At 40.7% G+C, this 26,637-nt stretch overlaps 1 protein-coding gene across 1 annotated transcript in view; it reads right to left on the bottom strand.

Annotated features, from left to right (window-relative positions):
• Positions 1 to 5,493: 5,493 nt before the first annotated feature.
• Positions 5,494 to 26,637, bottom strand: part of cerk (ceramide kinase) — a gene marked incomplete at its 3' end in the record, with an annotated part of 39,560 nt that continues 18,416 nt past the window's right edge. The window contains exons 5-13 of the mRNA XM_083935116.1: positions 26,571 to 26,637; positions 25,806 to 25,951; positions 19,069 to 19,143; positions 18,721 to 18,873; positions 17,368 to 17,473; positions 16,775 to 16,854; positions 12,815 to 13,020; positions 8,144 to 8,358; positions 5,494 to 5,605 (exon numbers count right to left, since the gene is read on the bottom strand). Coding sequence (XP_083791242.1) covers positions 5,494 to 5,605; positions 8,144 to 8,358; positions 12,815 to 13,020; positions 16,775 to 16,854; positions 17,368 to 17,473; positions 18,721 to 18,873; positions 19,069 to 19,143; positions 25,806 to 25,951; positions 26,571 to 26,637 — 1,160 coding nt within the window. The remainder of the gene's footprint in view (positions 5,606 to 8,143; positions 8,359 to 12,814; positions 13,021 to 16,774; positions 16,855 to 17,367; positions 17,474 to 18,720; positions 18,874 to 19,068; positions 19,144 to 25,805; positions 25,952 to 26,570) is intronic.

Here is a 26,637-nt window from a genome sequence, read left to right as displayed (position 1 = left end):
CTTTCCAATCAATACAGAGAAGTAGACAACAGCACTGCAGCTGTTTGGACCACCGCCCCTGCAATATCTGCTCTCTGTCCCTCGTTCTCTGTTTCTCACTTACATTGTGTTCACACCACCCACCTAATTATGCTTAGTCTCCCACACAAGCAAATATTTCTACTTATGTTTGATTGTACTGTTGTTAGTTGTGGGAAAACAGCGAATTTCAAGATTTGGTGGCTGTAATTATTGGTGTCATAATATCACAGCACCTTTTACCTGACCTCAACTTTCCACCACTGCACAAAAGTTTGTTTGCGTGCAGTGACTTGTGTGTTTCTGCTGTTTCACAAAGCTTAGGGGGAAAAAACTAATCCTGATTGCAGGAACTGGTTGAAAAGGTCAAATCAGGTCAAAATGGGAATATTCTTGAAGTAGGTCAATAACACACCTCATACACCTACTTGGTGTGTGTGTGTGTGTGTGTGTGTGTGTGTGTGTGTGTGTGTGTGTGTGTGTGTGTGTGTGTGTGGTTGCGTGCATGAGGGGAGAGAATAATAAAAAAGGATAAGTCATAAGTGTAACTCTTTATGTTGGTGAGAAAATAGCTGAAGGTTGATGCAAGTGTGTGTGTGTGTGTGTGTGTGTGTGTGTGTGTGTGTGTGTGTGTGTGTGTGTGTGTGTGTGTGTGTGTGTGTGTGTGTGTGTGTGTGTGTGTGTGTGTGTGTGTGTGTGTGTGTGTGTGTGTGTGTGTGTGTGCGTGCGTGGTTGCGTGCATGAGGGAAGAGAATAATAAAAAAGGATAAGTCAGTGTTTTTCTATTATATTTTAAGTGTAACTCTTTATGTTGGTGAGAAAATAGCTGAATGCAAGTGTGTGTGTGTGTGTGTGTGTGTGTGTGTATAAAGGTGAGAGAGGGACAGAGTCAATGAGAGTGTCAGGGGTATGCAATGGCACTGTCATCTCCTGTTAGGAACTCTTTCTCTGTGTAAAGACAGTGGTTATTTGAGGACAGAAGCCTCTGTGTGTGTGTGTGTGTGTGTGTGTGTGTGTGTGTGTGTGTGTGTGTGTGTGTGTGTGTGTGTGTGTGTGTGTGTGTGTGTGTGTGTGTGTGTGTGTGTGTGTGTGTGTGTGTGTGTGTGTGTGTGTGTGTGTGTGTGTGTGTGTGTGTGTGTGTGTGTGTGTGTGGTAGCGGGTGTTTGCCGCTGTTTCGTCTCACCTTGCGTCTCAGGTGGGATGTGGGAATGAGATAGCGACTCTCAGGGGGGCTCCCGACAAGCAGATGGAGAATAAATCAATAAGGAAGTAGCAAAGCAAGACAATGAGGGGAGAAGGAAAGGAGGGAGGGAAAACAATTTGGTTGCGACCACGGACAAGAGTGGCTGGAAAATCCCTGTTGTCTCTGCGGTCATACTAGACATTATATCAGAGTAGTGTACGGCCATTTTGAGAACAGACAGTCACTCCATTAAAGATTAGGTTGCTCAATACCTGCTCAAAGCAGCAGGTCAGCACAGTCACGCTGTGGCAGCCACGAGTAGTAGCAGGAGATAACTTTTAAATCTCTATGGATTAAAGGAACGCAAGTGACAAGGACAAGCTTTATTTAATTCTTTCTCCTTTGGAAAGTACTGACATGACACACGCTCTTTATACACATTCTGTGGGACTAGACTATAGCTCTGCTGGGCTTAACATTGCTGTCTCTGACTCTCTGCTCTGCACTGACAGAGCTGAGATGTTTTCTTTAACACTGTAGATGACAGGTCATACACTAGTGTAAAAACTTCAGACCTTACTACTACTACTACTATACTATCAGATACATATGAAAGACAGGACAATATCTAGAAGTACTTATATGTATATATACGTATATACACATATATATATATATATATACACATATATACAGTGATTTTGCAATGCCTGGCTGATTAAAAAAACAATTAGATTAAGATACTTAATTTAAATGATAAGACTTTAATTTTATAACAGACATACACATTTTAAAAGGTATGGGTGTTTATCAGGTAGGGAAGGGCTAACTTAACATGCCAACAACTTGAATTATAGCAGGGGTGTCCAATCCTGCTCCTGGAGGGCCACTGCCCTGCATTTTTTAGATTTCTCCCCGCTCTAACACGCCTGATTCTAATGATTATCAAACCTGTGACAAGCTTCATCTGCTGTGACAACGAGCAGGGCATTAGACTCAGGTGTGTTAGAGTACTGTGTTGCCTAGATACGAGAGAAGCAACCTCATCAGACACAGCACCGCATTTCTTGAGTGAGTTGGGTGGCCTCTACCTCACCTGGTAAAGCCTGGTAGGCAAGACACTGAACCCCAAATTTCTCCCCATGCTACATATATATGGGTGTGTGAATGGTTAGATCTACCATCAGTGTGAATGTCTGTGTGAATGGGTGAATGTGACAAATGGTGTGAAGCGCCTTGAGAAGTCAGAAGACAAGATAGGCGCCATATTAGTACAAGCTCTTTTGCCGTTTACCACATAGGCCATCAAGGCTCTGTCCTTGCCAGTGGCCCGGGTTTGAATCCAACCTGCAGATCCACCTCCCTCCCTCCTTTCCTCTCACTTGTCAGCCGTGCTAAAAAAAAAAGACATAAAGTAAATAAGTGTGATGAAACGTAAGGTGAATAAAACTTTAAAAGAAAAAAAGAATTGGGCAGCATTACAGATGGATGCATGTTGCTGAGCTCCCGTAGAAAGGCACCGGGTTTTGAAAAGGTTGACGAGCGTTGTGGAAACCCCAGTTCCAGTGTGGCTGTGACTTTTTAACTACAGTGGCTTACACTCACTCCAAGAAGCCCAGACCCAAACTGTTACAGGTGCTTTAAAACTCAAACGATACAAGGAAGGTCAGGATATCTCAGCCTCCGCACCATCAATTTTTATTATTTTTTACGAGTGAGTCCTTCAACTTTACGGCAGTACAATGCTAAGTTAATGGAATAGCCCTTGCTATGCTTACCATATAATATTGTCATTAATTTCTGAAATGTGGGTTATGGGTTTAGTATTTATTGGTCACCTTTAATCATGTGGTTAGGCTGATGTAATAATGTCTCGGGTTTCCGACGTTAGTCATTTCATTAATCGCTGACTAGGACAACCTGCATCGTCTGTAACTTAAATATTTGATTTGATTTGGCATCACTGCTGTGGGACTACCTGATCACAGTTCCCACATTACTTTTCATCACTTTTTCAGTTGCTTGTGCAGTGTCAAAAAAAGAAAGAGAAACAAGAAACCAGACTTTGTGCGGAATGAGCTCAGCATGAAATACCACTCCATCTCAGCAGACACCTTTGATGTCTGATGTTCTTTAATGAAACATCTCGCTCACATCAGAGCACCCTATTAAATTCCACTCATACAGGGAGACAGAGAAAGAGTGAGATTGAGAAAACCAGCGCAATGGAGCACTGACCTTTTGTGTGGATGCGTGGGAGTGTGTATGTCAGAGAGAAAATGAGGGAATGAAACATCACTGGCGTCAAGCAGAGTGAGAACACTATGAAAATCAAGCAAAGGACATGAAAAGAAACACATTTCAAAAGCACTTTATTGAGCATTTTCATAAAATAAATGACATCAGCTTATGTTTGTTTACTTGCATATGGAGAGCAGCAAGATTGAATAAAGATTGAATTTCACAAGGAAATTAGTATAGCTTTAGATACTCAGTAAGTTTTGAAAAAGCATAAACAAGTAATGTCTAGGAATCAGCGCAAACGTTAGCAAGCTAAGCTAACTAGCTTAAACAAGCAGAAGCCATGGGTCTAAGCCAAGACTAGTAGAAAGACGCAAAGTCAATGAACAAAAATGGCGGTGCTTTGGGGGTATGACAAATGCGCCGTAAAATCTGTTCTGTAGTTGCCATGAGGCTCAATAAGTGACACACTATCATACTAATAGAAAAAGAAATGGCCCAAGCACACCTTAACAGCACCTGAGCAGAAACCATCATTTTAAGAGTAGCACCATCTGCTGTAACCCTCCAACAGCACAGCTCCAGTTCCACTACACATGCGTCATACTGCCAAAGTACCGCCATCTTTGATTGGTGTCCTAGCCTCCTTCCTTAGCCTTGGTCTAGGCTAGTTTTGCTAGCTTCTAATATTTCTTTTCTGGTGTTAAAAGTTGTGTGTGTTTGACGTAGAAAGACACTGAATATCAAAAATGGAATAGAAAAACAGAAATATATGTGTGCATGCACCTGTCTTTTCCACAAGTGCTTGCTGGCTGTAGTCAGTGAGCATCTGCAAAATGGTAGTCATGAGGCTAATTGAGATAGAGCCAACTCATCACTTTGACGCACACACACACACACACACACGCACACACACACGCACGCACGCACGCACGCACGCACGCACGCACGCACGCACACGCACACACACGCACACGCGCACACACACGCACACACACGCGCACACACACACACACAAAATTATTCTTAGACGGCCAGGCTTCACAAAAAGAAACTAATGAGGCCAATTTCAGAGTCACACAACAGATTATCTTTCATATAAATTGCTAATCCCAGGTGATAATTCAACTATCATTGTTTGGCCAGAAAGGTGCAGAGCTCAGAGCCACAGGTGCAGTGCAGCAGTGCTGAGACACACCAAATCACTTAGCAACCACTTTGCCTTATTACCCAGAATCCACCAGGGCCCTGTTAGTGTATTAGCAGGGTATTCAGCTCTTTTCATTAGTGCCCCTGGCTCATATCTGCTTTCACCTTGATCACAGATGAAATGTTTTTCCCCCCAAAAAGGAAAGATCAGATTTATTTTTAACGCTGTTTTATGTCTTTTCAGTTTATCGGTGTACTTCACAGGCCTTTCTTCTTCATCCCTCTCACAAAGCAGTATTTCCTTGCCTGTCTTTCTTTGCTACACAGGAAGAAATCCTATTTGTGTCCTCCTTCATGGAAGGATAAAGACATTCCTGCGATTGTTGCAGCTGAGTCCAGCTCAGTCCAGTTCAGCTGTTTAATCTGGCGGCTTGAGTTCCCCTGAGCTTCAAAATCTTCCATTTCCCCAAAAAGTACAGATAAAAAAAAATGAAATTGAGCTTTGAATATGCCAGTGCTGGCGGTTAGAGCTGTATCATATCACATTTTTGGGTTACTTAAAGCCGCATGAGGCAATTTTGCACATAACAGCCCCAAATGACAGCAAAGACATAACTAAATCTTTTCAGTAACAACAAATCCTGCAATATAACTTCTATTTAGCCTTCCGTTTTCCCCTGCGTAATGGTTGGTGACGGGAGCCTCTCAACCACACCTTCTTGTGCTTTGAGATACTTTCTGTACGTTTTAATTTAAGCAAATACACTAAGGAGGGATGGAATGCCAGTGTTTGGGATTTACAGTGATGTGATGCAACATTTTTCCAGGAAAATCTTGCCAAGTGCAATTCAGTTTTTTATTTTCCAGCAGCTAAATGTCCATTCCAACTCTCAGTCCGCCGACTAGTGTGTGTTTGGCTCCAGGGCCCGCGGTGTACAAGGATCTTCAAACATACACTTCTGCTGCTGCTCCTCAATACCACGGGCAAACAGCCTGATCAACTGGCACTGGACACTATAGAGGGGGAGAAAGTGTACAGACACACAAACACACACACACCACATCATTTAGCCTGAATAACAAACCAACTTAATGACTGTGCTCATTTCAATAAGACTTTACTGTCCATGTGGCAGATGTAAAAGCAATGGAACGGAACCCCTGTGTGCAGACTTAACACGCAAACTTGAAAGTGAGACAATCTTTGTGGAGAGTTAAGTATAAAGACCTTTAAAGAGACACCTATAACAGATGTGAGAATACAGATGGAGCTGACAGACTATAATGACACAGAACACATCCTGATGCATAAGAGGTAAATGTATACAGGCAGAAAAATAAGCTGTGAACGGGCAAGATGGGGATTATGGAACAGTACATTGTATTGCCTCAATTACTGTCTATGCCTTTGTCTGCTAAATATCATCCGTTCTTTATTTGAACACCTGTTGTTGTTTTTGTTGTATTTTTACCTTGCTTCACCGATAGTTAATATGATTGAATAGCACAATTTTCAACCCAGTGTAAAGGGTTTATTAAAAGTTCAATACAATACACGTAACTTTAAAATTAAGGAAGCACTATTTTTCAGTTAGAATTACATGAAAATGACCCTGCCTTGTTTAATTTGTTGGTTCAATCATTGTCAGAAGGTGTATTTCTCACTTCTAAAGCAAGAAGTCTTCAGTCTTTCTTTCCGTTTTGCCTGGGCTATTACCATTAATTATCCAAGCAGCACTCTGGCTGGCTCACTCCAAGAACGATTAGCAGAGAGGAAGAGGCAATAAAAGGACGGACTTCTGCTTTAATTAAAGGGGAGTAGCCTTTTAACATGGGGAGGGACGTTAAATTAGCAACATTACAGAGCCATGCATCATTGGCAAAGTACAATGGAGCATGAAATAAATGATGCGTCCAGCAGTGCCACACAGGCTGTATAGAGATCTGATAGTGGGTAGAGCTGAAGTGTGGACAGGGCCTGAATAATGAGGGGGGCTAATTTCAATGAGTTGCCAAGATTGTCCAGCAGGGAACAGTGAAAGAGCCTCCTGACCACAGACTGTTGGACACTGGCAGTGTTAATGGCACTGCTGCTCTCACTTCTGTCTGGCCACGTAGCAGAAGTTCTTTATCACCATCCACTGCTTACCATCAAGATGACTTGCATGTCCCTGATATTGACTTATATGTTACATATTGTTGGATGGTGCTACAAAAGCAACCGTGTTGGAACCCTCTTGCTGTGTAAATATATATATGTATCTAAAGGAATAGGTCGATATTTAGTGGAATGTGTTTTCTGCTTTATTGCTAAGCATCATGCTGTGTTTTGAAATTGTTTTTGTCCAACTGTCTGAATGTCTGAAACTTTGTGTATTGTGCTGCTGCTGTCTTGGCCCAGGACTCTCTTGAATGCGGCTTTTCCTGGTTGAATAAATCCTAAATAAATAAATGAAAAGATCAATCGCACTTTCAAGCATAGCTTTGCTAGCCTTAAAATCAAGACCCACATCTAGAAAGACGTAGGCTCTGGCAATGAGTGATAGATACATGCCATTACAGATTTGATTGGGGTTTCAGGGTTTTCTGACAAAGTTAATGAGCTCCAACTATTCGTGCCCAGAGGCAGCTAAAGAGAAAAATAAAATTTGCCAGGGGTGAGTCTGGATTTGCAGGGTATTGCTTTGCATAAAGCCTGGAAAGAGAAGAGAAAGCCAACCTGGCTCTGTCCAATCATACAATCAATTTCCTATTTCCACCACTATAACATGCAACCATGCTAAATGATAACATCAGCATGCTAATGTGTTGACAGTGACAGTATTACTAAGGTGATGTTTAGCATGCATAATCCCAATCATGTTCACCATATTAGTTTAGTATAGCAATAGCATTAAACAGAGTACAGTTACCAACTGACCGACCCAACCGATACTTGAGTGTATAGTGAATACAAACAGAGCTGCCAGACATACAGTAGAACATAGAACATCTATTTCTACTTAGGCTTTAAGTCATGATACATTTTTGAGCAATTTAAAGCAGAGATTATATCTTTAATACCCGAGAGAAAGAACATTATTTGCTGTGAATACAATGCAATATGAACCCTTCGAGTATTTCACTGATTTCTCCATTATATCTCTCATACAATATTATGTGCACCAATTCAAAGCCACTTGCCAGCTCCTCGTCTATGCTGAGAATTGGTCCTGCCTGTCTTCATAGCCTCGTCACAGGCTTCATAAAACGCAAAATAAGCTGGCACAGTGGAAAAGTGATTGGACCATGCCTGTCTTCACCAGTCAAAATGATTGTTTCAGTTTTACAGCATTAAAAAGCAATATATGGGCAAAACATGCATCATTACTGGTAGATGACAAGTCATTCATAAGTCAAATTTATTTCAGACGGTTGTACCTCACTTTGACTTAATTTAGTTTTGAACTGAACAACTTCTTTTCTACATGCAAACACAGAGTAAAGTGCATAAACTAACGACTACAGTATGTTTGGAGCTTAATTGTACTTTCACAGGTGATGTGCAATTACCTGACTTGTATGGCAATGTGAGGCAGGATCTCTCCGTCGCAGTTCCAGCTGCTGTGGGAGGTGCTGTTGTTGCAGGTTGCTTGGACGGAGCATATGGGACTGAAGCCTGTCTTCTTTGGATTCTCACTCAGGTCCTCCAGTGAAGCCAGCTCATATGACTTCGGCTGGAAATGAAACTTCCTTACCCGGTGGACCTCCACAAACGAGTGGTCAAACTGGGGAAGGAAGCAGAGATGGATGAGAAATAGATGAAAGAGAGGAGGAGCAGGAGGAGGAGAGATGGACGGCCGGATGAACAGATGTGCCCACAGATGGTGCAAAGGTTGAGATCGCCACTCTCCAGAAGCACTTGAAGAGTTTCATTTCAGACTAAGCAGAGCAGCAGATTGAGTGGGAACACAAGACACCATCTTTGTTTTGTGCTTCAGCAACTTGTGTCAAAGTGTTTGTTTGTTTTACTCAAGAAAATGCTCTTTTGAGTATTTTCATGTTTCCACAAGGCTTGTATTTTGAAGATGAACTAACTTTTCAGAAAATATTTTTTTAGTTTGATTCTCTTACTTATATTATATAAAGTCAAAATGTTGCCAGCCTGGCTAAAAAATAATCAAAACAAAATATGCATAACCGTTGATGAATCAAGGATCAATGTCACCAAAATCATTCTCAGGTGCATAAATACACTAGGGTGCATTCAAAACTTAGGCTGCCTTTTAGAAACAAAACAAACTTTTTTTTCTTTTAACATTTAAATGTCTTTAATTGAATTTAAGCTGCTTAATCTGCACTGGGCAGTAGCATATTTGTCTGAAATATGATGATCATATTTTGGTGGCAAATCAATTCTTGGCATGTAACTGTTCTTCAGTTTACAGGCTTCTGTTGGGTGAGGTAAAAAGTTAAATTGCCTTTCTATGAACTGTTGATTTTTTATAATGAAAAGCAAAACTACACGTAGGTTTATTATTCATTCCGCAATTTACGATAAACTGGCCATTAGGAGATCAAATGCAAAATAGAGAAGGGGAGAGAAGAGGTCAGATAAGATGGATGTGCGTAAAAACTTGGTTACGGCAGCGGGGTGAAGAGAAGAAGAAAGAGAGATGAAAAGAAATTATTTTGTCAAAATCCCCTTTCAATTCACTTAGTGTCGTAGAAAGGTTCAGCTCTGTAGTGCACTACTTACTTTTACTTCACAGGATGCCACTTTCTCTCTTTTCCCCCCTCTTTTTTCTTACCCCCCCGCCCCCCCTTCCATCTCTACCTTTCTTGCCCTCTCTCATCCCAAAAGCGGAGTGACAGCCATTTATTTCACATCAGACCCACTTTATGACTGCAGCAGCTTTGCATTCATGCTGGACGGTCTGCCTAAAAGGCTTTCTGACAAGGCCATGAATACGCTTAGTGGCTTCTCACTCCTTGTTTCTCTACGCTTGGCTGGACAGTGATGCTGATATTAAATGAACTCTGATGCAAAATCTCACTCGCCGTACTCATTCGTCTACTTGTCTACCTTTCTGTGTTGCAAGTGAAGCAGCAAAGACGGCCTCAAGCTAGAGACGTACCACATCATGCTTTTTCACTGCCAATACCGCACTGTTTGCACCGAGATCTGAGGTCATTAGACGGTTAAGAGATGTCATATGTTTTGCTCCATGAGAGATATCTGACATCTGAATGACAAAAGGCACCACCGTAGTTGGTTCTAAAGAAGGCATTGTGGGGTCCAGGCAACTGCAGGACAGACAAGTGTCACAAAAATAATTTAATTTGCATACAGTTACCAATATTTTTCTTTATCCAAGTAAGTATTAAATTCACTTGAAAACTCATTGCAGTGATTTGCCAAAAGCAAAGGCAAAGAAATAAATGAAGAGCTGCTTGGAAAAACATTGTGTAAACTGTGGGAAAACATGCACGTTGCTTATCTACACATTGTTAGCTAATGAAGAAGCTAATTGCAAGCTTGAAAGCATTGACACGACCACCTAAATGTGCAAAAAGTGGTGGAAGTGATGTTGTGCATTTTGTTCTCTTCCAACGTTTCTTCTCCATAACAGTCTGAGTCACACCAGCGAATCAATGAGGCTGTACTCAGCCATGCTTTGAGCGTAAGGCTAATATCAGCATGCTAACATGCTCAAATTGTTAGAGTTTAGCAGGAATAATGTTAGATGCACTTCAGCCGCTTCAGAAGAAGTTGTACACCTGTCTGGTGCTCTCACAACCAGGCAATTGTCTTAAAAGAGAGACATATAAATTAAGATAAAAAAATATAATGGTGCACACAAATAGCAAGCAGGAAAGTCACAGTTATTAGGATCTATTTGTGGTACAATTAGCCACAACTTCTGCCTGTCTGCACCCAAAGGTAACGTTATTCTATGAAAGCTGCGTGAAGTGTAGCTCCACATATTGTTGGCACCTTTCGTAAATCAAGAAAGATTAACCATTGTCTTTTGTTAAAAATCGTTTAGATAGATTACACAAAGCTATGTGTCAAAATACTCTCAATCTGTCTTCGGGCAACATCTCGCAAGATTTCAGAATGAGATTTCAGAACAAGTCTTCACCATCTTTCCAGGCAGGCACATATGATAACAATCTGAGCCTGTCAGTAACAAACACAAGCATTTTTAGTGGATATATATTGTCGGTGTTCAGGTGCTCTATTCATGTGCATTGCAGCCCGGTTCACAGCAGCCCGGCTGCACCACTTGAGCTCAATACTGGACCAATTTAAGAAATACATGGGGAAATAGAGTCCAGGTTAAGGAATACAGAAATTCCCCTTCAAATTCTGCTTCAACAGAGAGTTCGAGATCAGCTACATTCTTGGTTGTCTCTCTGTACAGTCATAGCCTACAACATGCTCTATATTAGATAAACGGTTGTGATTGACCTAGCACGTCTTAGGCTGCTGAAAGTCTGTCCAAAGCAAAGGGGGACCAGATGCATCTGCCTGAGCAAATAAGACATAACAAACAAACCTTTGGGTAGAAGTTATGGCCTGATGAGGCCACTAGATGGAAAGGGGGCACAAACACAGGACCAAAAAAAACATTAAATACTTCAAGAAGGGAATGACAATGAATGCATTCGATTATTCTAAAGGGGAAAAAGTAGTTTACCATTATGCTAGCCTCGCAGCTTTGTGAGGCTGTAACTGCTAAATTCAGACATCAGCATGCTGACACACACATAATAATATGCTGATGTTTTGCTGGGAAAATGCTCACCATCTTAGTTTAGCATGTTAGCATGCTACGGTTTGCTTATAAACACTAAACTCAGCAATTCGGCCAAAAAACAAAGTGTTGGCAAAATGGATAGTTTGACCTTTTGATTAAGCTAGATGGAAAGTAAGTTTGAAAATGAGCTTTTATTTTCATTTCATTGCCATTTCATAGCAATCCATTCGTAGCAATAATTGAGACTGGACTAAAGCGGTGGATCAGCCAACATTGTCATTCCTAAAATTTAAATTAGTCTTACATGAATACAGTTAACTTGCTGGTGATTCTCAGTATGGGGTTTTAATATATTGGGTAAATTCTCTGTCATAAAATCTTTTTTAGGCCTCTCTGCATTAGCATCACCAGGGAAGGTTGGTTATTCGATTATGCCCACACACACATTGGTAATTTCATTCATCTGGATCTAATAAAGTTTATTGAGAGCGTGGTATTCCAGAGACACGCTTTGTGTCACACAGAGCAGCAAAATCTTTCCTCAAGTTGCTTAATTTCACTGTAATAGCAGCAGCTTTTGTACCTTTTTTATATCATTTTCTTTGATTGTCTTGGTATTGAATTGTTTGCCTTAAGTACTTCTGAATCCAACTTATTTCAAAGTAGGGAATACATAAGTTATCTTATCAAACGTTAAAAATGTGATCTTAGTAAGTTAAAACCCACCACGGGATGTCAGTGTTAACTCAAAACATAGTTTGCAATTGTAACACTTTTACCAAGGCAGCTGCTGTAGATGAAATTACTTACAAGATCCTTCTAAATGGGATAAACTTCCCGAGGTCCTTCCTGAGGTAATAATTACTAATCACCAGACATCTCTTGGCAATACTTGTGCTATCCTGAGAGGGCATTAGTCTGGTATCAACCTGTTCTTCTATACAGCATATCCCTGATGCAGCGATTACCGGTGCCTCTCTGGACCAGGGTGGAGGTTATTTATGATATGTGGGAAGGCACTAGGGCTAAGGCATTTGAACTAAAGTGAACCATAGTTGGGAAATTGAGCCGAGTCAGCAAATGGAGGTGCTAACACAGCAAGTGGGTAAACTCCTGCCTTCTGCTCGCTCGTTTAGAGACTTAACACACTCAATTTATCCGTGCACAGACGGAGCAACTCCCGATGATGAATTCTGCAGAAAAGTGATTGACGGGGGGCTTTTTGGGAAGCATCGTATCGTCTTAAAAGTTGTGCTTTATTTTTTGTGATCCACTCACTCTTTGAAGGATATGTTTTTTCTTATCCCTGCTGGATCCTGAAATATTCTCTACAGCATGACTCGCACATTGCTGATGTACATGTACAAGTACAAGAAATATGAAATCCTAAATGTAGAAGTACAGTAACCTTAGAAAATGCAGTTAAATCATACACTGAGCTAAAGATGATATACCTGAACACGACTCCTCCACTCCTTACCTGGTCGTCTTTGTTGGTGTGTCGAAGGAGGTGTGTGAGGAAGTCCAGGCGGGAGCACTTTCTGACGAGGATGAGGTCTGTGGTGCCGTCGGCGAGGTGAGCAGAGGGCGACAGGCCTTTTGGACTGCGGGGACAAGCGCAGCTCATACTTGCCGCATTAATGGCAATAAACTTTCCATGGATCACACTCCAACCATCGCTGCCATCTGAAACAAAGGAGTGACATACACATACAGTTTATTTCAAGTTTCAAGTTTATTGGCCATTTGTGGTATGAAAACCACATTGGAAAAAAATGTGCAAGGAGCTCAAAAAGTGCGCTGTCAACATTTAAGACAATTCACAAAAACACAAAACAATCAATCAATATGTGCAATATAAAATTTCCTGGTGGTAAAATACTGTACAGTTTTAAATGTAGCTGTACTTTTGTGCAAACTTCTATTTGACTCACTTGAGGTAAAACATTTTTTATCAATAAATCATAAATAAGGGCGCACCCACACTGTCAATCCGTACCGGGCCCAAGCACGTTTCACGGCTAAAGTCTAGTTCGTTTGACCAGTGTGAGTATCGCCAAGCGTACCGCGCCTAGGCTTGCTGGCCATGGCCCGTTTGGGAGACGTGGGCTTTTGTAAAGCACGTTTGCACATGTAAGAGCAAAAGCGTGCGTACATGCACGAGCGTGCGCACGTGTACGAGCACCACCACGAGGCCTACGGCAGTTCTGACGTCATTTTATGTGCGCCTGTTGGGACATAGAAAAAAGAAGGACAGACCATGCGCGGACATTTAAAACAATGGCGGCGAAAGGTTCACGTTGGTGTGATGCGGAGGTGGAGTGTTTACTGCAGATTTGGTCAGATGAAAATATTCAAAAACAGTCGGACAAGACAAACCAAAACTCTGAGGTCAATGGAAAGATTTGTAAACAAAGCGACGCATCGCGATGACGTCAATCAATGCGCCTGACGAGTTACGACGTGATGACGTATGGACAGGCAAGAAGCATTCGTGCGACGCCCAGGCAGTGTGAGTACAAATGGGCCTGGGTCGCGGGGGGAGAGGGAGGGGGGGACAAGTACCCTGAAGCACGGGGCACGGTACAGAAGGACAGTGTGAGTGCGCCCTAAAAGGCAGACCAGAAGTGATAAAACAGAAAATGGAGGAAACTTTCTGTTTTATGCTCTCTTGGCTCCAAGAAGAGACCTGTGCTCAGTCACTCACAGCCAAAAGAATTTCTGGATGCTGTAGCTAGCCAATGATGAAGAAAGTTAGAACAACCAAGTTAGAGACTTTCAACATGGATTCCTGTCAAAGAGAAGCTGAGCGAACTGTTGTTTTGGATGAAAATAGAAGATTGTTCACTCACTTGGCGTCTCTTCCCTGGTTCTGTGAGTGCATACTATTAAATGAAGGAAATGGAAATAAATGACCAATTGTGCCTACTGCTAGCACATTGAGTGGATTTTAGTATTACGTTTCATGTCACCACTGCACCATTGTTTTATATTATTATACTGAATTGCATTTTTCTCCACTGCACACTTGAACCACACCAATGATTGAATAGTTTGAACATATTAGGTTGGTGACCGGAGCTGGCAGTACACTCCAAATAACAGAACTCCCTTTTACTCAGGTCTGCATGTTCACACAGGGAAAATGTTGAGTTTGCAATCAAAATAAAGTACAGCAGAACTCCAACCCTCTGCACACAATCACCTGCAATTGCTCAAAAATGTCTGGTTGTGTGTGTTTTTTTTGTTTTTTTTACTCTTTTTGGAATGCTACATAACTCCCCACTTTTTACTGCAATGTTGAATACCCACCATCTGTACAAACATTGAGCTTTGGTGAATACATCGCACTGTAATTAATTTACAATGCAAAGCAGTTCCGCAGCAAGATATTTACTGGTACAAGTTAGATAGGAGTTACATATATAAGCTCAAAAACTGGTTGTCTTGAGCCTCAGTTTTGGATTTTCCATAAATGCGGATGTTCGACTGAAAGATGATCAGAAATGTGGCTTTCAAATTATACTGTGCATTTTGCAAGTGCTGTTTGAGTCCTTAAGGTTGAGCCCAGCCTGTTACACATCAGCAGTAATGCTGAGGAGGGTCCATTAGGATCCAGATGTCTTGGCAGGAATTCTCAGAGCAGCTTTACCCTGACGATTAAGCCAAGATAGAAACTTTGATGCTGAAAGTAGGAGAACTGAATGTCTTACAATTTAAAATGCAATTGAGTTTGGCCAAGGAAGGGTTCACAAAATCTAAAGAGCAAGTCATATAGACAGAAAACTGATTGGATTAACCTCAAGTGCTGTGTTGCTTGTTATGATTAAATGCACACGTGGTCGTCAAATCTCAAATGACAGATGCGACGGTTGCACTTCGCAAATAATCACTCTGTTCCTCAGAGATTAGCGACTGTTTTGCAGTGATGCCATATCAAAGACAGAGATCACCCACAGGGTTGCCAGTGCCTGTCACCAGGGTGATAGTCATTGGTATAAGCTGCAAAAAAAGTAAGTGATCACAGACGTCCAAACCTCAGAGGGAAAATCATGTGATCTTGGAAAGCAAAACTATTCATTACCTTTCCCCCTCATTTCCCAAAACAAACTTTCAGAGGTGATAACGCAAACTGATGATAACAAGCCTGCTGAGGCTACATGAAAACAACAATATTCTGATTGGGAAGCAGTGATTAAAGTTGGAAAAAAAAATTAAAAGCAATAACACATCCAACTGTGGACTGTGGGCTCTGCATTAGGAGAATGATTCCAAGTGAGTATTTGCTTTCGGAGGAGAGGCTGGCTCATTTGCAGAGAAAAAGTGTGTCGTGCCTCATTGATTTAGCAGTTGTCAAAGATTTCTCTCGCCAAGAAGGGGAAAAAAAAAATAAAAAAATCGCAAAACAAACGGCAGCACTGGTGTGAGACAAACCCCCTGTCAGAGCTGGCAAAGCCAAATTTCTTCCTGATTAGTGGGAGTCTGTCACACAGCATACACACACACAGAGGTTGCGCTTCTTTTCGTATATACACAGGGAAACATATACGAACAAGCACACACACACACATACACATACACACACTCCATAGGAAGTCACAGATAGCTAGGAAGAAAATGTTGAATTTAACATCATGACACTAATTGGAGAGGAAAAAACACTCACAGCTTCTTTGTAGCTCAAATTAAACACACAAACACGCACTGATGCGCGCACAAACACGAGTCATTTCATCTCCCTCCAGAGGTTTATGCTGCTGTGTCAATGGGTTGAGAGAATCACAGATAATAAAATGCGCTCGTGTGTGCGTGTGTGTGCGTGTGTGCGTGCTTGTGTGTGCGTGTGTGTGCGTGTGTGTTTGCGCGCGCCATGGTCAAGGGGGCCAGACGAGGGAACAGGAGGGGACATTGTCCTACTATAGGCTGGTGTCCGTCCACTCAGCCTCAAATAGGAGGGGAACATGTAATCTCATCAAGCAGACGCAGGAGAAAATAAAGGCCTCAGCGGGGCATGGCAGGGAGCGACGTGGTGTCACTAAAATCAGTTTATATTTTCTCGTCAATAACTCATCAAGAATCTCATCAAGAATTTTGCCGTGCCACAGGAGAAATCCAGCCCCAACAGAAAATGGAGACATTTGAGAGGGAGATGATGATCTTGTTATTTACACTCAGACCACCTCAGGTACTGCAGAATGAAAATCTCCCCTGATTTGTGGCTGTGCGACTTCAAGGGAAAGAGAGCCGCTGTGGGATTGTCTCATCTCTTCTTGTTTAGCTTTATTTTTTTATCTTTAGAAATACTTTTTTTCACACGTCTCAGAAGTCTGGAAATGGTTTCAAAATAGACGAACGAGCAAATAACACGGAGGAATGAGAAATGTGCTTTTTCGGTGTGATTAATTTGACAGGTTGCGGGTAATAACCCCAAAACTCGTACCTTTATTAGACTTTTCCTTCTCCTCTGACATCTCCCATTGTGTGTCCTTTGATGAGGGCTTGTGCACACAGACGCCGCACCTGAAACATCAGTGTAACCTTGTTTTACAAAATCATCAAACCGTCAGTGTTGCCGTTACATGACTCATTAGGAGGAAATAAATTCAGTCCCCCTGAAAATGACTTGCGTTGTGTTCAGTTATGTAAATATTTGTGGTTATTGCCAGAAAAGCTCAAAGAAGTCTACAGCCAAAGAAGCCTTTTGTAGCAAAGTCATATCGCTTTTTATGGGGAAATAAATTGTCAGAACAACTGTCACTTTACAGATTAATGGTTTTCAGCTCCCTTCAGTCCTCATAACAGATGCAAACAATGTCAGAACTCACAATCTCGAAAAGCAAAGCACTAAGTCAAGCACTTTTTTGGAAAAAGACTAAATGGGTTCTCAGCCGACAATAAATCAGATGGGTTTCCTGACAAAGTAAACTACCCCATTTAAGCTCTGGCAGGTGCACTGCTACTATTGAAATGCATCCGATAAGTTAACACATAGTAAATAGGGCTGAAAAGCTGTAGAGATGATGATTTATTTACCCGGATCGACACTTCAGCTTGTCCCTGGGGTCCCCCATGTTGCTCTCAGCGGGTAGGAAAGAGACTGTTCCTTCATAGTAGTTGTGAGTCAGAAAGGTTTTTACCCCTGGAACAAAAACACAGCGTGAGCCACAGGATGCATGTCAATATGTTGTATTTGTTCTGTTTAACTGAACTCTAATTATACCTGACAAGACAATTAAGACTACATTAAAAAAGAGACACATTTGCATAACTAATTGGACCACGATTCTTCTCTGTCTTATTCTCTAGAGGCTGTTGTAGGCTTAACTGGGTAAAAAAAAAGCCTTAATTTTGCCTACACTAATCAGACATTCATGGTCAAGGAAGATGACTTCTAACATCTTTGATGATTTCCGGACTTAACCTCAAAAGCCGCTGTGTGGTTGATATTTTTTGCTAGCTATTCTATGGACTGCCATGAAATTTGGCGAAAACATTAAGGTGACCAGATCTCTGAGTCAAAATCCGGGGACATTTTTGGTTCAGAGGCGTAAAACCTCAAAAACATGACCAGTATTTAGTCAGTTTGAGATTCAACATTCAATGCAACATTCAAATAAAAAACTATTATGCATTTAAACCATTTCATTTAATTATGTCAAACCACTTGTGCAACATAAAGACTAATATTTCTCAAAGCTTGTTTTGAATAATATATTTTTGATAATTTTTTAATCTTTTTTTTACAAAACTTTAATCTATTATGCTTCCTTATCTTTTGACCTGGAGATGTCAGTCTATTTTTTGTCATGTTAAGCAATTTTTTTGGACTGCCATGGGAATAACATGAATTTTGAAAATGGAAGTAGTTCCCCATAAGGATATTACGACTTTCAGATGGATGTCACATGGCATTCTGAGGGCATTCCCATACAGAAATGAGCCTGTACATCCCAGCTTTTTGTTCATAAATACTCTCATCTGCTTTGGCCTCAGTTTAATTTAGCTCAGTATCATAGCTTAGATCATAAGGTTGATGCCTTTGTTTAAATCACCCGACCATGCAATGACTCCAAGTATTTATGTGCAGCCCCAGTGAGCCCGTTGGTGTTTGTGAATCCTACTACTGAGCTACACAAACGTTTGCACTGAATCCCCAAGTCTGAGGCTGTGGGTTAGATTTATATCTTTAATCCTCTAATGTCTGGACCCAGAGCAGGACCAGCAAGCTCAGGGAAAAACTGCAGGATACCACACATTAAAAAAAAAGCTGGTGTGAGGTCAGTAAGCTCAGAGGTCAGTGAGCAGAAGGTTAAAAAAAAAAGTCAAAGTGTGAGCTAGGCTTAGCCTGAAGAGTCACTCAAGTTTAGAAAATGATGGCCCTCATACCTGACAGGTCATATCTTGCAGGACCCAGCCATCTCTTCCTCTCACTGTCTGTCAGTACATCACCGTAGAAACCGTAGCCAAGCAAAGAGACAGAGTATCTGAGAAAGATGTCATTGTGGTGAACTGAACACACGTCCATCGGCTGGGAATCTCCTGTTAAGAAACCCCCAGTAGAGTTGTTAAAACACACACGTGTGAAACTGAAAACCGTTGCTGAAACAAAAATCGCTCAAAGATTGTTTGTAGCTTCCTGCACAACACTGATAACATCTCGGAAAACTGAAACAGCGTTCCATCCCGACACAGTGTGTGCTGTACGTCTGCAGAGTCTTTCAATTACTCACTCACCCACAATGATGTGTAAAGCAGAAGTAACTGGATCGTTGGTTCCCACTGTGGCAAAGCAGATACAATCAGTGGACCCTGTTGGTTAAGAGCCATACAGGTCGATGGTCAGCCATTATAGCCAGTTAAGTCATGTTAAAAACACTGGGACAGGAAAAATGACTTTTTACTTAAGTTGCACATAAACTGTTTCAACCAAAAAATAAAAACACAAATACCTCTTCACAGCAAACCTCCATTATTTAAAGCCAGTACGTGTAGAATTTTAAAATACATAGAGTATAACGTTTCTATATTGTCTCTGCGGTAAACAAAATTTCACTCCACACTTTTAATATTTGGGAGCTTGGTCAGGACCCCTTGGTTTGGGTGGGATCAGGGTCCTGTGAGGCCCCTGGGCTCATGCCTTTAGGAGCCCCCTCCCCATTTCTGATTCTCTGTGACATCAGGAAAATCAAGGCAGACAATATACTATCTACTGGCATACTAAAGTGCATACACTAACAAGACTAATGCTGGGTTTCATTAGTGGTTCAACATGCCCTCATTCACTTCCCCTCACACAGAGGCCTCTTGGAGAGCTGAGGGAAACTGGTGCCGGGGGAGGAGTGGGGGATGAAATGGAACGCACCTGCCCTCGTTCCCTTCAGCCCAAACTATCATGGATCCACCACCAGGTGTAGATTTTGTGCTGTACTGCTTCTTACAAAGAATCACAAATACGGATACAGATGATTGCAATCTGCACTTTGTAAATAGCTGCATCCTTAGATTCAGAAACTTCTGTTTGTGATCTGTATTATGATTCTCATCATCATATTATTATATATTGTAAAATTACGTTTTCCCCATGCATTTACAGATAATGTTGAGACAAACACAAGTCAAGTGTGTATATATTCAAGATTCAAGATTCAAGATTCAAGAAGCTTTATTTATTCCGAGGGAAATTATTTTGCAACAGTTTCAATACAAAGGCGGAAAAGGATCAGAGTAACAATAAGCATAAACATAAATCAAATCAAAATAAAGCTAACGTAAAATAAATCAAGCAATGAACCAAGTGTGACAGAGTGCAACAGACGTCGTGGTTAAGCGTAGGTATATACAATATACAACAATACGCACTGTTCAGTTTAGCAGCAGATTGAATAAAATAAGTACAAACTAGATAAGTGACAAGGAGCGATAAGTTATAAGTGTTAAAAATGTTAAAAATGTAGCAGCATGTCCTACAGAACTAAGTGACAGTATGGCGCAGCATTTCGTACTTAAGTTAGTTACAGTAAGCCACAGTGAAATGTAGCAGCATGTCCTAAAGCACAGTAAGTGTATCAGCAGATAGTTACAGTAAACCATTAATAAATAAATAAAGTGAGGTAGTATATATATATATATATATATATATATATATATATATATATATATATATATAAACTAAGTAGACTAAGTAGACAAAACATTTACTGCAACTAGTCATTTTTTCAGTAAAATATTAAGCTATCGATGAGATTATCTGCTGAATAGGCAAGTGAGCAGCCTACACATAAAGAATTCTAATAAGATATTATATATAGTAGGCCTGAAACTTAAAAGCATGCCAGACAGTGAATTTTTATGATGATAAAAAGTTGCTTTATTTATGCATATTGTTCTTCTACTGCCACCTACCCATGGAAGTATTCTCTTGCGCCAACTGCAATGTATTGTGGGTGATATCCACCTCCTGACTGATGGGCGATCTCACCAAGTTCACTTCAGTTTATCAGACTATTGGAAGGAGACTCAAGATGGCGGTGGGGATTCCCCCGAGGGCAAGTGCCGAGGGGAAGTGAACGAGGGCGTGTTGAACCACTATTGGAACGCAGCGTAAGAGTCTACAGCTATGCTAGCTAGCAGCTCTCTGAGGCTGTACTTCACGTATTAGCTGGATAGCATTAGCTGATTACTACTGACCACATTGTAATGATGGGAATTTCGTTTCTTTGGTCACAAACCAAATAATTGGACAAGTGAAATACGTGGTCTGACCGTTAACAGGTCACTACATTTCACTACAAACCATAAATGTGAACGTCTTGGTAGGGCTTGAGGAATGGTCAGGCGATCAACAAAGCTATCATGATATATAGTATGGGAACCATACATGTCGGTACACATTTTAATTCTTTAATTCTCTTATTTTCATGGAGAAGTGCTGACCTGACCGGTCAACCTAACCCCGTTTGTTGTTGCAGTGGATTTGTCACCCGCCATGCCGGTTTTTAAAATACCGTTCCTTCGTCCATTGTTGCAGACAGGACGGGAATTAGGTGCTTGGTTTAAACTCATTTGTAAAGACCTTTTGAAATAATATCACTTTTTTCCGTGTTACTTTTTATTGCTGGACTTTGCAGAACAAACAACGGACATATTTCATTAATATGCTTATACAGTAAGTACAGGGACAGTGTTTCTTCCGAGTTTTGTGTTCCCATTTACAGAGCACAGAGTTGAGAGACTATTGGCAAATAAAGCTGCAAAGATGTAAATTACGTCTCTTATTCATAGTTAAAATCAGCCATAAAAATCTTAGTCTTTGGTTCAAACAAGTACAAAGAATTAAGTCGTAAGAAGTAAGGAGACATTTCAGTCATAAAGTGAACTAATAGGATAGCTGCTGGCCCTGGGTGATCATCGGCTCTCTTCAGCCAACAAATGAAGGATAAGAGGCATCTCCTGCCTTGAGAGAACTGTTGAGTTTGATATTAAATCTTTCAACTTGAGAGGTAATAAGGCTCTGTCTCTCTTTCTGCACCACATGGCGTAATTTCAGACCTATCTGCCCTACTTTGATCATCTTCAAGTGGTAAAATGGACCTACTGCCAGTGATAAAAGGCAGAGAAAGTGTGTGAGAGAGCGAGAGAGTGGAGAGAGTGAAATCTAACTAGTGATGTTTTGAACTGGCTCACAGAAGCGTGACAGAGCAGATCAGGCTTGTCATTCAGCGACAGACACACAGATGAGTATGAAGATGAGCTCCCTTTTTCACTTTCTTTGACTTGCTCCTGCACTTTCTATGAATATCACTTATCTGGCCTTTGCTTGTCCCCCTCTGAGCTTCATAATCACATCCGAACACTTTCCAATTGCTTCTGACAGCACTGCGCTGCCTGCTTTTTTTGCTAAACCTAAAAAAAAAACCAGTGACATATGCTATCCGACTCTTGCAAAGCTACCCAGTAAAAGCCAACTGACTTTGAATGGATTTAAGTGCCGCACACAGATGTTCAATGATGTTCAGTCCTCAGATGTTCAATGTTTTATTTCCCTCAAGTTACTCAACCACAGTAGCCTGTTGGCATATTCAGAGGAGAGAGCATAAACTGTCAGAAGGCATATCGCCAGTAAGATCATCTTTGCAGTGAAATCATCTTCATTTTTTTGCCATTTGAATCCTCAGTACATGAATGTATTCATAGCTGCACTTGTGACCGTAGCTTATAACGACAGCAGTGAACCCTTTCAAACTAGAGAAGTGGACCTTGGACAACATATCATTTTTTGTTTCTTCGTCTAAATAATCTACTTTCAATGTGTCAGAAAACATCTGACAGAAAAAGCAACATGTATTCAACAACTCTGTGACAAAGCCATAAATAGCTTCATGGGACTTGGCTCGAGGACTTTGATGCCTTACTGACACATTAACATAATTTCGAAAGCAGTATTGATTGTTATATTGATGACATAATAAATCCCACCCATGTGGTAAAGATAAACTCTCTCATGATGGTGTAGTGCTGAGCTACAAAGCATCAAAGTTCATGGTTTCATAGGAGACTTGTAGCAAGAGCTCAATGTCTTCTATTGTTCCCCTTAAAAGTGTGTGTCCAAAAATGTTAGAGACACTTATCACCATTACTTGAGAAAGAACTGGCACTTTTAAAAAGAAAGTTACAAGATGTTTAACGATAAAGGGAGGGGGGTAATCTAATTGGGGCATTTGTGCCATCACTAGAATCAACAGTAGAAAGACAACAGAAAAGGGAGAGGGAGAGATGCGAAATGACACCCAGCCTGGGTCTAAACTGGGGACGATGTCGTTTATGGTAAGTACCTCAGTGCTTTCCAACATCTCTATCCTGTCTGTGTCTCTCATCCACTAGACAATCATTTTCTACTGAAGATGTTAATCTTTAAAAAGAGGCTATAAGAAAAAAGAAGCTGAATAACTTCCTAAACAGCTGGGTAGTTTGGGTAGTTTTTCCAACAAATATTCCTTGAACAGGAGTAAACTATGCATTTGTTGGACTACTTTCAGCGGTGGAATAATACGCACTTGGTGCTCTAGTATTTATGGCAGCAGGATATGGGGGATTGACTTCAAATAAACTACAATGCTCATGTTCATTGTAATGAAGTAACATGTCACCCAGTGTTACAGTGTGGCTCACTGATGTGTTTTTAATAGGCTTTGGGAAACAATGCAGCTCTGTGGCACAGAGGAATAAGATATCAGGGATTGACTACACAGACAATAGTTGTTAGTATGATCAATTCATTGTTGTTTTTTTATCTTTTCATGAAACGTATGGATCGTTATTGTTGCTGCTGCTATTGTTATTCTCACAAAGATCAGACATTTCCTGTCTGATTGCCAGCAGTTATTTCTGTCAGTGACTGAGTAGAAGGGAAACTCTTGAAATGTCTTTCTTTAAATTACAATAACGCTCATCAGCATGCCTGTGCTTATACAACATTCTTGAAAACTTTCTTTGACTTTAAAAGCATTAAGTCTAGGTTGACCTTGGTCATTTGAGGGTTTGTCAAAGATTCTGTATATAGAAGATACCGCACCTCAGGTAGCGCCAATTGAACCAAATTATATACACTTCCTGTCTCCGTGGGCCCGGCCTTGATTGAAAGTGTTGTTAACGTCATGTGGATGGATGACAAGAGATGAGTATATATATATATATATCTAGCATTATTTTTTTTTTTTCCTTTGCTAACATATTTACACAGTTAACAGTTGTCTCTCGCATTGCAAAACTTATTTATCACTCGTGAATGTTAGTTGACGTTAGCGTCGCTGTGTTCACAGATCTCGTGAGACACAGTCAGTGGACAAGATGATAGAATTTTTTGCAGTTGTCGAAAAGTTTACACATTACACAATTTACAACACATTTTAATTAATCTGTGATTGTGAAAATGGTCAACACATCCAAATCATGGTTGTAATTGGCCTAAAAATCAATCACTGTGTCCCCAGCCACTTTTTAAATCCCTCCAAGGTATGCACCGGATAGCCTCATATTGGTCTGCATGCACTGTGTTTTTGTCCTCATGAAAATCACAATGATCTCCAAAGGTCACAAAACATGTTTCCATTCACGGCACTTGGAATGATTGACCCTCCACAGGCCCTTGATGGGACCTCCTGCCCTGTTGCCATAGAGATTCTCTTATGTAACTCAGCAACCCCAATTGAGCAGGGATGAAGTTCTTCAATATAAAAATCAATAACCATTCAGTTAAGTGTGATTATTATGCAGGGGCGACCGTTTAAACCCTTTCGGAAACTCTAGCACCTCTTCTGTACAATTTAGGAAAACACTTGACCTCCATTATACATCACTTATGTGAACAAACACTATCTATTAAGTATCTAAAGGTATACAGTGTCAGTGGGCTGCTGCATTAAATACATATACACAAGACTTATTTGATGTGTAATTTATTGTATGATGGAGAGGGATTTTCTGCAGTGGGATGTTGCGGTTATACGACATCGAGGCACAATTTCCCACTTTTGACAACTGTGAGAGAACTGTTGTAAACTTGAGGTTTCCAACTGTGGATCATACCGCGTGTATAGATGGAGAGAGGTGAGTGGCAGTGGTGGTGAAAGTGAAGAAAGGGAAAGAGTTTTTCCATTTTGACAAAAAGTTAAAGTCATGTCCTTCAGGCAAATTATAATGTTTCATGCCAGCATTATATAATGTTCTAGAGAGGCTACATGTGGAGAGAAGTGAGGTCGTATTGTCCCTCTTTTTTAGGTGGGTGGATGTAAAGGCAAAGTGGTTCTTATTCTAGTTTCCTTTGTCTTTCCTTTCCTTTGTGTGACTTAAATCACAGTCAGATGTTTGAAGCCACAGGAGCACAGAAGCTATGTTACTTAAGTTTTCAAAATTAACTTATTACACGAAAAGCTTAGACATTAATACTCAGACATTATGGAATATACACTTATTAGCTTTCTTGCCAATTTAAAAGTTACATGAGCCCATTAGCTTATAGCAGTTTAGCTTAAAAGTTACTGCTCCCAGCCAAGAAAAAGCCAAGAATATAACCCCATGTAAAACCACAATGTCACTTTTAGAGAGTGTTTAGAGGTTTTTAGAGGTTTAGAGGTGCTAGTAGGCAGATTTTATCACTTTTTGAAAAGGCCTAGCTAGCTAGCTTCCCCCCATCTTTATGATAAGCTAAGCTAACTGGCTGCTGTCCGAATTTGCTGTCTGAATTTTTAGTGTACAGACATGGTATAATAAAAGGTGTTATCAATCGTTTATGTTCTTTTTTCGTTCATACTCAGTGCTTGTAATTTGGAACATTGGTGTGGTATTGTCGATCATGTCATTTTAAATTGCTTAAATATGATGTTCATAAATCATAATAACCAAAACCATTCCTAACGCAGTGCTGTTTCCACACCCTGGATATGTTTTTACATGATATAATGACCAAAGCTCACCTGCGGGAATGATCCCTATGTGTAGAGAACACGGCATCAACTCAGCATCTGTTCGGTTATGGTCCACACCGTTGTCGGTTTGGGTCCTGGTGACCAACCCATGTAGGATCTCACTAAACATCCCATCTCCTCCCACACACACCACCCTGGACAAACAAATGATGTGTTTTGCTGTCATTCAGGGCTCTTTTCTTTCCTCTCCTCTTTTCAAAATGTGTTGCTCTGTTTCAATAATGTTAGGATTCAAATGCGCATGCAGGCGGGGAACGGAGAAATATCTGTTGCATTATAACAGAGTAGTCTAATGTGTGTAGAGGACGCACATTCACACTCATGTTCCCCTCAGGATTAATTGAAATCACTTAAGTTTTCTCTAGCACTATCATCAGGTCATAATGTTATCTTGGCCCAAACTTTAATATGAGTTTAAAGGAAAATATCCTAATAGTAAGGATAAAACAATATATCTTTGTTTCACTACTAGTATGTTTCCTGATGTTTATCTGCCAACTGTAAGGAAACAGACTGAAACTGGAAACCGGAGTGTAAGAAGCACAGGGCTTTTTCTCAGTGATTACAATCTGATACAACACAGATTACAGGGCCTCATAGCAAACTATGTATGTGATCACTGCTATACAGCTCATGGGAGAGTCTCTCAAAGGCTTTATTACAATATGAACAGACAAGAGTCAACTCCATGTCACAGTGAAGAACCAGTGTTGAAAGCCTGAGAATCTGAACCTACCTAGCTTGAGTACTCACCCGTCATATTTATCTAGATTGGCTTCTGTTTTCAAGTGGTCCATGGCATGATTGGCTCGCTCTGTAA

This window comes from Echiichthys vipera, assembly GCF_963691815.1.
Source record: "Echiichthys vipera genome assembly, chromosome: 20".
Taxonomy (NCBI): Eukaryota; Metazoa; Chordata; class Actinopteri; order Perciformes; family Trachinidae; genus Echiichthys; species Echiichthys vipera.
The sequence above is the reverse complement of the archived record's forward strand: the minus strand, read 5'-3'. Positions and strand labels throughout refer to the sequence as shown.